At 36.8% G+C, this 13,457-nt stretch overlaps 2 protein-coding genes across 2 annotated transcripts in view; one reads left to right on the forward strand and one right to left on the reverse strand.

Annotated features, from left to right (window-relative positions):
- AGBL3 (ATP/GTP binding protein-like 3) overlaps nt 1-13,457 on the forward strand; it is a 122,173-nt gene that overhangs the window by 83,504 nt on the left and 25,212 nt on the right. The window lies entirely within an intron of this gene.
- LOC105511144 (chromosome unknown open reading frame, human C7orf49) overlaps nt 9,367-13,457 on the reverse strand; it is a 75,815-nt gene continuing 71,724 nt past the window's right edge. Inside the window, exon 2 of the mRNA XM_011941234.1 lies at nt 9,367-11,591. Coding sequence (XP_011796624.1) covers nt 11,329-11,591 — 263 coding nt within the window. The 3' untranslated portion in view covers nt 9,367-11,328. The remainder of the gene's footprint in view (nt 11,592-13,457) is intronic.

The following is a 13,457-nucleotide window of genomic DNA, read 5'->3' on the forward strand; positions in this document are numbered from 1 at the left end:
TACAAATGTGATCGGTATCCTTTTTTCTCACTTTCACTTCTGTCCCTCATATCCAGTCAGCCATTGAATCCAGATGATTTTACCTCAGAATCTCTTTTTCTCTATCTTAACTACCATCATTAACTACCATCATTCTTTTCAGATTCTTATCATCATCCTTTTCAGATTCTTATCATCATCCACTTACCAGAAGTACTACAGTTTTCTAGTCCATCTCCCTGCCACCAATATTGTCATTCTAATTACACCCTTCATACTACCATCAAAGTGATTTGCCAGAAACACAAATCCAACTATGCAACATCAGCACCTAAAGCCTTTTAGTGATTCCCAGTCATCTAACAGGGGTTGGACTGACACTGCCCTAAGACTGGCACTGCCTTTTCTTTAGGCTTTCTCTTTCTCTTTTTAATTTCTTTTTACACTTAATTTTAAAATAATTTCAAGAATAGTAAAAAAAACTTTCTCTCTCTCTCTATTAATCAGTCTATCTTTTTTCCCATTATCCACAAGTTGTAGCATGCTCTTGTACCCCTAAAAACCTTCCACCTATATTCTCTAAGAAAAAGAACATTCTCTTACATTAAAATCAGGAAATTCAACTTGATACAACACGAGTTTGTATCATATATTATACAATTTTGCCAAATGTCCCAATAGTGTTCTTTAGAGCAAACTTACTATCTAATTTAAGGTGTAATTCAGGATCATGAATTGCATTGAATTATCATATTTCTTTATTCTCTTTATTTGGAACATTGGCTCAGCCTTTCTTTGTCATTCGCAACACCATCATTTTTAAAGATTATTGGCAAGTCGTCTTATAGAATATCTGGTTTTAAAATTTTCATGAACAAAAGAATTACCAAAAGAGTTTATGTAAATCTCAGCCTCTGACTGAGTAGGGCTTTGATGTCACCCCTTAATTTGTATTGTTTATATGGGATTTCAGATAATTCTGGCATTGATGACCTGCAGACCACACTTTGCAAGTTACTACTCTGGGGGCCACAGTGAAAATTGGTTGGAGGCCAAGCAATTGGGGCCTAGCCCGTCCAAACCTTTTTCATCTTGAATAGCTTTCTTATGTAATTTTCTTTCAATAATGGTCTATTACTCAAAATTTTTTCCTTTTATTATTATTTTTAGTTGACATAATAATTGTACCAAGCCTATTTCATCCTGAATAATTTTCTTATGCAATGTTTCTTTCAATAATGGTCTATAACTCAAAATTTTTTCCTTTTATTATTATTTTTAGTTGATGTAATAATTGTACATATGGGGTACAGTGTGATATTCTGATTCATATATGCAATGTATAATGATCAAATTAAGGTAATTAGCATCACCTCAAACAGTTATCATTTCTTTGTGTTTGGTACGTTCAAAATCTGCTCTCCTAGCTATTTGAAAATACACAATAAATTGTTAATTATAGTCACTCTATAGTTCTATGGAACACTAGTCCCTATTCCTCCTATGTAGCTGTAATTAGTATCTGTTAAGCAACCTTTGACTATCCTTTCTACCCCCATCCCTCTCTGCTTCTATTAACCACTATTCTATACTCTACTTCTATGAGATCAACTTTTTAAGCTTCCACATATAAATGAGAACATGCAGTATTTATATTCCTGTGGCTGGCTTATTTCACTTAACATAATGTCCTCCAAGCTCATCAATGTTGCCACAAATGACAGAATTTTGTTCTTGTTTATGGTTAAATACTATTCCATTGTGTATATATACCATATTTTCTTTATCATTTCATCTGTTGATGGACACTTAAGTTGATTCCATATCTTGGTTGTTGTGAATAGTGCTGCAATGACCATGAGAGTACAGATATCTCTTTGACATACTGATTTCATTCTTTTTGGATATATACCCAGTAGTGGGATTGCTGTATCATATGGTAGTTCTGTTTTAAGTTTTCTGGGTAACCTCCATATTATTCTCCAAATGACTGCATAAATTTGCATTCCCACCAAAATTGTGCAGGGATTCGCTTTTCTCCACATCCTCTCCAATGTTATCTTTTATCTTTTTATTCTAACAGATATGAGATCATATCACCTTGTGGTTTTAATTTGCATTTCTCTGATGATTAGTGCTGTTGAGCATTGTTCCATATACCTGTTGGCCGTTTGTATGTCTTCTCTTCAGAGATGTCTATTCAGCTCATTTGCCCATTTTTAAAGTAGGTTATTTTTGTTTGTTTATTTTTGCTATTGAGGTAAGTTCCTTATATATTCTGGATATTAATCCCTTGTCAGAAAATTTGCAAATGTTTTCTCTCATTCTGCAGGTTATCTCATCACTCTGTTGATTGTTTCCTTTGCTGTGCAAAAGATTTTCAGTTTCATAGAATTCCATTTGCCTATATTTGCTTTAGTTGCTTGGGCTTTTGAGGTCTTATCCATAAAATCTTTCATCAGACCAATGTCCTGAAGCGTTTCCCTCATGTTTTCTTCTGGTAGTTTCATAGTTTGGGGTCTTACATTTAAGTTCTTAGCCCATTCTGAATTGACCTTTTTTACAGTGAGAGATAGGAGTCCAGTTTCATTTTTCTGTATTTTGATATCTAGTTCTCCTGGCACAGTTTATTGAAGAGATTATCATTCCCCTATGAATGTTCTTGGCACCTTGTCAAATATCAGTTTTCTGTAAATAAGTAGATTTATTTTAGGGTTCTCTGTTCTGTCTCATTGGTCTGTATATCTGTTTTTATGTTTTTAACCATGCTGGTTTGATTACTATTGCCTTCATTTTGAAGTCTGGTAGTGTGATCCCTCCAGATTTATTGCTTTTGCTATTTGGGGTCTTCTGTGGTTCTATACAAATTTTAGGATTTTTTTTCCATTTCTGTGAAGAATGTTATTGGTATTTTGATAGGGAGTGCATTGAATCAACAGATAACTTTGGATATAATGGATATTTTCACACTGTTAAGTCTTCCAATCCATGAACATGGGATGTCTATTTGTATCTTCCTCAATTTTTTTCATCAGTGTTTTATAGTTTTCCTTGTAGAGATATTTCACCTCTTTGGCTAAATTTATTCCTAAGTATTATTTTTTGTAGCTATTGTAAATGGGATTGCTTTCTTGATTTCTTCTTTTGATGGTTTGTTGGTGGGGTCTAGAAACACCACTGATCTTTGTATGTTGGTTTTGTATCCTTCAACTTTACTAAATTTATCAGTTATAGGAGTATTCGATAGAGCTTTTAGGGTTTTCTGTATATAAGCTCATGTCATCTGCAAACAGGGACAATTTGACTTCCTTCTTTCCAATTTGGATGCCCTTTATTTCTTTCTCTTGCCTGTTTGCTTTGGCCAGAACTTTCATTACTATGTTGAACAAAAGTAAGCATCATTATCTTGTTCCACATCTTAGGGGAAAAGCTTTCAACTTTTCCTCACTCAGTATGATATTGGGTGTGGGTTTGTCTTGTATGGCCTTTATTGTGTTGAGGTACATTCCTTCCATACCTTATTTGGTGAGAGTTTCTGTCACAAAGAGATGTTGAATTTTATCAAATGCTTTTTCTGCATATATTGAGATGATCATAGGGTTTCTGTCCTCCATTTTGTTGATGTGATGTATCACGTTTATCAGTGTGCGTATATTGATTCATCCTTGTATCCCTGGAATGAATCCCACTTGATCATGGTGAATAATTTTTTCAGTGTGCTTCTGGATTTAGGAGATTTGGTTTGTTAGTATGTTTTTGAGGATTTTTACATCTTTTTTTATCAAGAACATGGGCCAGTAGGTTTCTTTTTCTTGTTGTGTCCTGGTCTGGTTGATACCAGGGTAATATTAGTCACACAGAATAAGTTTGGAAGAATTTCCTCATCTTCAATTTTCTAAAAGAGTTTGAGAAGAACTGATATTTGTTCTTCTTTAAATGTTTGGTAGAATTCTACAGTGATGTCATCAAGTCCTGGGGTTTTCTTCAATGTAAGACTTTTTATTACAGATTCAATCATTACTCATAATTGGTCTGTTTGGGTTTTCTGTTTCTTCTTTGCTTAATCTTAGTAGATTGTACATGTCTAGGAATTTATTCATTTCTGCTAAGTTTTCTAATTTGTTGGAGTACAGTTGTTTGTAGTAGTCTCCAATGATCCTTGTATTTCCGTGGTATCAGTTGTAATATCTTTCTCATTCTGATTTTATTTGGGCCTTTTCTTTTTTTCTCTTGGTTATTAGCTAATGGTTTGTTGATTTTATCTTTCAAAAAAAAGACCCAACTTTTCATTTCATTGACCTTTTATAATTTTTAGTCTCAATTTCATTTATTCTGCTCTGATCTTTATTATTTCTCCCCTTCTACTAATTTTTGGTTTGGTTTGTTCTTGCTTTTCTAGTTCCTTGTGGTGCATAATTAGGTTGCTTATTTGAAATCTTTCTACTTTTTGGATATAGGCATTTATTGCTATAAACTTTCCTCTTAGTGTGCTTTTGCTATATCCCATAACACAACATTTTGGTATGTTGTGTTTCTATTTACATTGGTTTCAATACATTTTGTAATTTCTTTTTTACTTTCTTCAGCAGTAATTCAGAAGTATGTTGTCTAATTTCCATGTAAGTATACAATTTTGGAAGTTCTTGTTATTAACTTCTAGTCTTATTCCATTATGGTCAGAAAAGATACTTGATATCATTTCAGTTCTTTTAAATTTCTTGAAAATTATTTTGTTCCCTAACATAAGTCTTAGAGGATGTTCCATGTGCTGATGGAAGGAATGTGTATTCTGCACCTGTTGGATGAAATGTTCTGTAAATGTTTATTAGGTTCATTTGTTCTAAAGCACAGTTTAAGTTCAATGTTTCTTTTTTATTTTCTGACTAGATGATCTGTCCAGTGATGGCAGTGATGTGTTAAAGTCCTCTTTGATATTATTATATCAAATTCTATCTCTCCCTTTAGATCTAATAATATTTGCTTTATGTTTGTGGGTGCTCCAGTGTGGGGTGCATATATATTCACAATCATTATATCTTCTTACTGAGTTGATCCTTCATCCTTAGAACCTTCTTTGTCTCTTGTTTATAGTTTCTGACTTAAAGTCTGTTTTATCTGATATAAGTATAGATACTTCTGCTCACTTTTGGTTTCTGTTTGTGTGGAATATTTTTTCCATCCCTTCAGTTCAGTCTAAATGTGTCTTTATGGTGTAGTAAGTTTCCTGTAGGCAGCATATTGTTGGTTTTTAAACTCCATTCAGACAGTCTATATCTTTTAAGTGGGGAATTTAATTCACTTACCTTTAAGGTTTTTATTAATAGGTGAGGACATACTCCTATTATTTTGTTGTTTTCTGCTTGTTTTGTATGTCCTTTGATCTTTTCCTTCTTATTGTTTATCATTGTCATTTAATGGTTTTCTATACTGATAAGGTTTAATTCTTTTCTCTCTTTTGTGTATCTGTTTTACCAGTGAGTTTTATACTTTTATATGTTTTAATGATAGTGATTATCTTTTTCCTTCAAAATGTAGTATTCCCTAGATTATTTCTTGTAAGACTGGTCTAGTGGTGATAAATTACTTCAGTTTTTGCTTGTCTACGACAGACTTTGTTCTCTCCCATGTCTGAAGGATAGCTTTGCTGGGTCTCATATTCTTGACTGGCAATTTTTTTTTCATTCTGCACGTTGAATTTATAATCCCATTCTCTTCTAGCCTGTAAAGTTTCTGCAAAGAAATCTGCTGTTAGTCTAATGATGATTCCCTTGTGTGTGACTTGATGCTTTTCTCTTGCTGTTTTTAGAATTCTTTGTCCTTGACTTTTGACAATATGACTATAATGTGCCTTGATGAGGACCTTTTTCCAGTTGAGACTATTTGGGAAGCTTTGAGTTTCCTGGATCTGGATCTCATATGTCTCCCCAGACTTGGGAATTTTTCAGCTATTATTTCAAGACATTGGTTTTCTACACTTTCGCCTTCCTCTGGAACTCCAATGATATAAATATTTGTTTGCTTAATGGTGTCCCATATGTCTTGCAGGCTTTCTTCACTGTTTTTCATTCTTCTTTTTTTTTTAACCTCTTACTGGGTGTTTCAGACTACCTGTCTTTAAGTTCAGAGATTCTTTCCTCTGCTTGATTAAGTCTGCCATCAAAGCTCTTTATTGTAATTTTTATTTCATTCATTGAATGTTTCAGCTGTGATAATTCTTTTTTATTATATCTATTTATGTTGAATTCCTTATTCATATTATGAATTGTTTTCCTAATTTCACTGAATTATCTGTCTGTATTTTCTTGTACCTCATTGAGTTTCCTCAGTTTCTCATTGAATTCTTTTTCCAGCAATTTGTTGATTTCCTTTTCATGGGAGTTTGGTTATGAAAGTTATTATGGTTCTTTGGTGGTGTCATATTTCCTTGCTTTTTAGGGTTGCTTGTGTCCCTGCATTGATGCCTGTGCATCTGCTGGAATGATTGCCCCTTCCAAACTTTCCAGAGTGGCTTTTGTAGAGAGACTTTCACCTGCAGTTGGGTATCTGTGTGCTATTGGGGACGGATGTACTGACTTGTTTCTGGATAGGTGTAGTGATATAGTCTCCATGAAGTTTTCGTCTGTGTTCAACATAAGCAATAACTGTAGTTGCCTCAGGGGTATAGGCTGTAGAGGTTTGTGGCAGCAGCAGCAAAAGTTGTTAATCTCTTCACTCTTAAGGGCTTTTGAGGTCTTCCTATTTTTGTTTTCCCCATACTGGGGAGACTTAGCTGAAGAGATCCCTCTTGTTGTCAGGCCTGACACAACCTACAAGCAGCTGCAGTGGTATGGGGTTCCAGGTGCAGGTGCTTGGAGTGGCTGTGGGACCACGGTCTTAGGCTCAAGGACTCATGAAACTATTGTGGCACCTGGATCTTCTGGTGCATGTTCACTCTCTATGGCAGTGATGGATGTAGGTTCCCCCACAGAGCCAGGGTCTATGAATCTGAAGCATCCCATGGGGCCAGGTTGTAGCTGTGATTCTACTCCTAAGCTGGACTCAGCACTGGCCTGACTCTGGGGAGGAAGGAGCACTCTGGAAGTTTGAGCCCAGCAGGCAGGATATGGTTGCAATTCAGGAACCTGAGGCAATAGGACTCAGTGATAACCCAGATTCCAGTGGATGAAGTACTGTGTAGTAGTGACTTTAGACCCTGGAATAGTGAGGGTCGGTATATCACAGACTCTGTGAGACCAGGTGCAAGTACCCCAGAGTGGTGAAGTACAGCGGTCATCTGGGCCCTAGAGGGCCCAGCAGAGCAATGACTCCATTTTCCAGGGAGGACGTATCTCAGCAGCTCAGACTCTTAAGGGGCTAGTTCAACTCTAGGGAAACAGAATACTCTAGTTGTTTGGCCTGTAGGGTGGGGTGTCTCAGCTCAGCCACTGCTATTTCCTTGGGACACAGGGTATTACGTCAGCTCAGTCCTGGGATGCACAACTGCTCAGCTTAGCCAAGACACCAATCCTCCAAGCGGAAATGTACTGCTACAGCTCAGGGCTGGGGGCTGTGACTATTCTGGGTGGCCCAGGCAACATTTCCCTGGGATACAGGGCACTACTGCAGCTTAGGTACTGGGGAACATGACCACTCTGAGTGACCAAGGCACCATTTCCTGGGATACAGTGTACTGCTTTAACTTAGGCACTGGGGAGGCATGACTACACTGAGCAGCCAAGGTATTGTTTTCCCAGGAGGCAGGGTACCATCTAAGCTTCACCCGAAGGATGAAAGGGGAGGGAGAGTGTAACAGCTTCAGTTGAGTTTCAGGGAGCTCAGTTTGAGGATGTTGGACCACCAGCCCTAGGGTGTATCTATACAGCCTAGTCTCAGGGATGAAGGGAAGCTATAGCTACTTACTCCTGGTGCAAGACATACTTCTGCTGTAGTTCCAGTTCCAAAATGACAGCTCCTTCTCTGTGGAGAGCACAGCTAGTGGAGTCCAGGAAGCTCCTTCAGCTGTGAGGAAGAACTGTGCCTGTAAGGAACGCAGGAGACTCCAGTGGTGAAGTCAATGGGTATCCAATGTGTTGATGGAGGTTGCTGGGATCCTCTTGCTTTCTCTTCCTTGCTGTAGGAAGAAGTTCCTTCTGGTTCCCAGCTGATCATTGTTGGAGGATGGGGTGGTAGAGGCCTGGCGTTTCCTTCCATTTTCTATATAGCTTTCCCTAGTTTCTGCACTCACCAGGGTTTCTGTCACTCCTCTCATGCACTCTGGTGTGCTCCCTTAGTTATTTTCATTAAACGTATAGTTGCCCCTCAGTATATGTGGGGGATTGCTCCAGGACCCCCATGTATACCAAAATCCACACATACTCAAGTCCCACAGTCAGCCCTGTAGAACCCATATTTTCAAAAAATTGACCCTTGATGTACACGGGTTTCACATCCTTTGAATACTGTATTTTTGATCCATGTTTGCTTGAAAAATATCTATGTATAAGTGGATCCACACAGTTCAAACCTGTGTTGTTCACAAGTCAAGTGTAATTGTTTATTCATTGTTTATTCATTGTTCTTTTTGAGGGGTGCGAACTAGGGTCTTCTAGTCAGCCATCTTGCTGACACTGCTCTGAGAAATAAAAAAAATTTTTTGACAACTTCTAGCTGCAGCATAGAAACCAAGTTCTCTAACATGACATGAAAGACTTCCAGTGATCCTGTGACCCTGACCTTTACAAAGATGATCTTGTTGCCTCACTGTATATCAGTCTTCTCACCTCCTTGCTTCTGCTCATACTGACTTCACTGCCTGAAACATACTTCTCCCTCTCTTCAGCTAGACTAGCTACTCATCATTTAAGGCATAAGCACCAAGGTTTAATAAGATTCAAACAATTCCTTAAAATAAGAGTGAGATAGATTGAATCATAGTTATGTACAAGTTAGTCTGCTGGCTCAGCGAAGGGAATCTAATCCACCTGGAAATCTGCAAGAATGATTTCTTAAATAAATTAATTCTTAAATCATGATGTAGTCTTAACTGAGAAGTTGGGCATTTAGGGTGGAGAGGAAAATCACTTCCTTGACTTCTTAAAAGACTATTGTCAATGGTTCTATGATCTTATATGTAAATGCTTTCCTTACTTGTAATGTAATATGTCTGGGGTGGGAGAACTCATTCAGAGCCTTATGATTTCTCTCATCTCTTTCAATATTTATTCTCCCCTTTCCAGTTAGAGGAAAACTCTGTTTAATAGAAAAGAGAAAAGTAACTTATGAGCTGAGGAACTCTGCTCTTTGTCATCCATCAGTATTACAAAATAATTCCAAAGTATAAATCTGAACATTCACTGGTATATTTTTATTCTAAATATAGTTATGTAAAATTTTGTTGTCAACATTTTCTTCAAATCTTAGTTTATTTGAGGTTTAATCATCCTGAAACTATTCTATGGTTTAGCCACTCTCTTATATTCAACATTTGTTACATAATCTTTCCATTGTTGTTCACGTTCTTTTAAAAATATCTGATGTTTCTCTCATTCCCAGAGGTGCCAACTTGTAATAGTGAGTGGTTGTGCTAGATACTTGGGTACAACGGTAAATAAAATATAGCAAAGTGGGTGACAAGTCAATAGACATAGTAATATGAAACAAATACTACTTACTGTGTTATGGGGTTACATGGGAGTTGTTTGTGTGTAGGAGCAAATCAGAAAAGGTTCCTCAGAAAAGGTAATTGTTAAGATTTCAGGGACCAAATAAATTGAACTTTTTTTTAAACCAACTTCTATATCTACTAAGAATTAGAATGAAAAAGTAAGACAAAATACTAGCAAACCAAAAGGGATTATACACAATGATCAAATAGGATTTATCCCAGAAATGCAAGGTTAGTTTAACATATGGAATTATGAAAATTAAACAATATAATATATCATGTTAATAGAATATAAAGAAAAAGACACATGGTCATCTCAATAGATGCAGAAAAAGTATCTGGCAAAATCCAACATTTTTTTCATGATAATAAAGAGACACTGAACAAATTAGGAAAGATAGAATCTTCCTCTACCAAAAAAAAAAGCCATCTTCAAAAATTCTACAGCTAATGTCATAGTTGGTAGTGCAAGACTAAATGCTTTTCTCCCTGAGACCTGGAACAAGACAGGGATATTCACTCTCAACACTTCTATTCAACATTATAATGAAGGCTTAGGCAGGGCAATAAGGCAAAAAAAATAAAAATAGAAGGCATCCAGATTAGAAAGAAGAAAGCAAAGCCATCTGTATTTGTAGAATATGTGTTCTTGTATACAGAAAATCTGAAGGAACACACACACACACACACACACACACACACACACCACACTATTAGCACTAATAAATGAGTTCAACAAGGTTGCAGGATAAAAGATCAATAGGCAAAAATCAATTGTAATGAATGAACTGTATGGTATGTGAATTACATCTTCAAAAACCTGTTATAAATATCAATTATACCTCTATACACTAGCAATGAACATTTTGAAAATGAAATTAAGAAAACAATTCCATTTACATTAGCATCAAAAAGAACAAAATACTTAGGAATAAATTTTACAAAAAAAGTAGAAGACTTATAAACTGAAAACTACAAAAAACAGTTGAACTATATTAAAGAAGCTCTAAATAAATGGCAAGATAACTCTATGGTCATGGATCAGAAGATTTAATATTGCTAGATGGCAATACTCCTCAAATTGACAGATTCAGTGCAATCCCTATCAAAATGTCAGTGACCTTTTGTGCAGAAACTAACAAACCAAGCCTGAAATTTATATGGAAATGCAAAGGACCCAGAATAACCAAAGCAATTTTTAAAAAGAACAATGTTTGAGGACTCCTGATATCAAAACTGATTACCAAGCTACAGTAATCGAGACTGTGTGGTACTGGCCTAAGGGTAATTATATAGGTAAATGAAATAGGATTGAAAATATGGAAATAAACCTTTATATATATTTCAATTGATTTTTCAACAAAGATGCTAGGACAATTGGATGGGGAAAAAATAGTCTTTTCAGCAAATTGTACTGGGACAACTGGATATCTACATGCAAAAGAATGAAGTTGGCCCTGTTCCCTATACAATACACTAAAAATAATTGAAAATGGATCATAGAAACAAATGTAGGAGTTAAAACTACTCTTCGAAGAAAACATAGAGTTACTATTTAAGCAGACAGTAAGGGGCATTCTCGTTTTAGCTCCAACATGAATAAAGCTTGAAAGTCAACATTCCTGTCCTTACAAGAAAAAGCCGAACAAACTAAAAATCAGCAACTTATTGGATCCATCAGAGAATGGAGGCTGACAAGTAAACCATCACCCTGAAATCTGAAGAGACAGACGAATCCAGGGAGTCACCACTGAGATCTGCTTGTCTGAAGCAGAAGCTGCTAGAATCATAAACTGGTAGGAACATTTAAACAGTGATTTTAACAAATTGCCAGAGGCTGAGTGCACACTAGCTTGAAAGTGAGAAACTCCTGGTGGCCATAGTCTTGTATGGAGCTTCACTTTCATGGACTTTATCTTCGGGAATCCCACCAGGTTCTCATAGAGCCAAGAAAGACCTCTTAGTTGCTCTGGGAAGGAGAGAAGAAGAGTAAACATTGTGAAATACACCCAGAGCATTCTCCATAACAAGGGCCTATTCTCTTAGGGTGTTAACTCTAAAAGGAGAAAATCAATAGGTTAGAGACAAATGAAGCATTTATTCAGAATAGGAATTGCAACCTGGGTAGTAGTCAGAGACCATACCACCCAAGAGGGGCAAGAGGCCTTACATTTATAGGAATTTATTCAGATTACGTAAGTTGTTTGTCAGATTTTTCATTGGTTTACCAAACAAAGAAGGCTTTAATCATTAGTAGCATGGTGCATTTGCATCAGTTGGCAAGGAAAAACTATATACAGAATCCCTTCAAGACTGGGATCCATTCCCTTGTATTGTTGAGAGCACAGATGTTTGCAAAGGAACTTGGTTTTCATAGTTCCCTTGTTGGTCTCAAAGTTCATCAGCAGTTCAGCATGGAGTCAGTAGCCCAAGATAGTCACTGATGTTAAGCCTGGAACTCTGCCAAGTTCACAAGATGAAGAGGCTTTACCAGAACCTTATCCCATTTTAGGGGAGGGATATTTCTGCAACTCCAACCTCCTGTAGTCTTCCTGTCTCACTGGAGGGTCGGAGGAAGAAAAGCTAAGAAACACTTATTAATGTCACAGCCCAGGAACACAGGCCCACTTAGACTGAGATTTAAAAATAAGTTTATAGGATACTTCCTCTCCCCCATACCTTACCACCACACCAACATGACTCCAGTATAATCACAGTGGCTTACAGCTGATAGAGCAACAAGAAAGACACAGATTCTATCTGATAAGTTGTTCTTCGGAAATCCTAAAGACAACAGGAGAGACAAAAACAAAGATCCTAGAGGAATTCTAAGCCTTCGATACCAGTGGCTTCAGCAAACATTAAACAGTCTAATTCTTTGTCAGATTAATATAAAACCCTATAGTAAAGGCCTATTAACTTCAGTTTTTGTTACCAACTGTCCTATGACCAACAAAAGATTTTAAAGCATTTTAAAAGGCAAGAAAATACAAAAGCCATATGTTATCTTTGCTTTCAGTTCCCCAAAATAGAAAATGGAAGCAACACTTTTTTTTGTGCTAATTGGATACATCATAGATTATCCACCATTCAAAGTCACTGTCACTTTTTTTCCCCTTGACTGCTGATGTTGGCAACTATGATTTTTGCTACTCACAATAATGGATCATCCAGGGGAGCATCACTCTGAGTAGAGGTGGACTGACGTGCAACTTAAGTGTGTTGCAATCTGGAGTGCTAACAATTCATCTTTGGGCAGGACACGGTGACTCACGCCTGTAATCCCAGCACTTCGGAAGGCCGAGGCAGGCAGATCACCTGAGGTCAGGAGTTCAAGATCAGCCTGGCCAACATGGTGAAACCCTGTCTCTACTACAAATACAAAAATCAGCTGGGTGTAGTAGCACATGCCTGTAGTGCATCCTACTTGGGAAACGGAGGCAGGAGAATTGCTTGAACCTGAGAGGCGGAGGTTGCAGTGAGCCAAGATAGTGCCACTGCATTCCAGCCTGGGTGACAGAGACAGACTCTATCTCACTCTCAAAAAAAATTAATCTTTGACTTTACCTGTGAGTTTACTGTTTTGCTTATATTGAGATAGAACTAACTTAATTTCAGTGTTGTGAATATTGGGATCATGTTTCCTAAGATTTCAGAAAATGAAAAGAAAATTAGTATAATACCAATGCCAGCATGGCCCAAACATCACCAAAAAAGAGAAACAGGAAAGAAAGAAAGAGAGAGAGAAAGGAAAGAAAGAAAGAAAGAAAGAAAGAAAGAAAGAAAGAAAGAAAGAAAGAAAGAAAGAAAGAAAGAAAGAAAGAAAGAAAGAAAG

The sequence above is a fragment of the Colobus angolensis genome, unplaced genomic scaffold, assembly GCF_000951035.1.
Source record: "Colobus angolensis palliatus isolate OR3802 unplaced genomic scaffold, Cang.pa_1.0 Scaffold2, whole genome shotgun sequence".
In the NCBI taxonomy this organism is placed as follows: Eukaryota; Metazoa; Chordata; class Mammalia; order Primates; family Cercopithecidae; genus Colobus; species Colobus angolensis.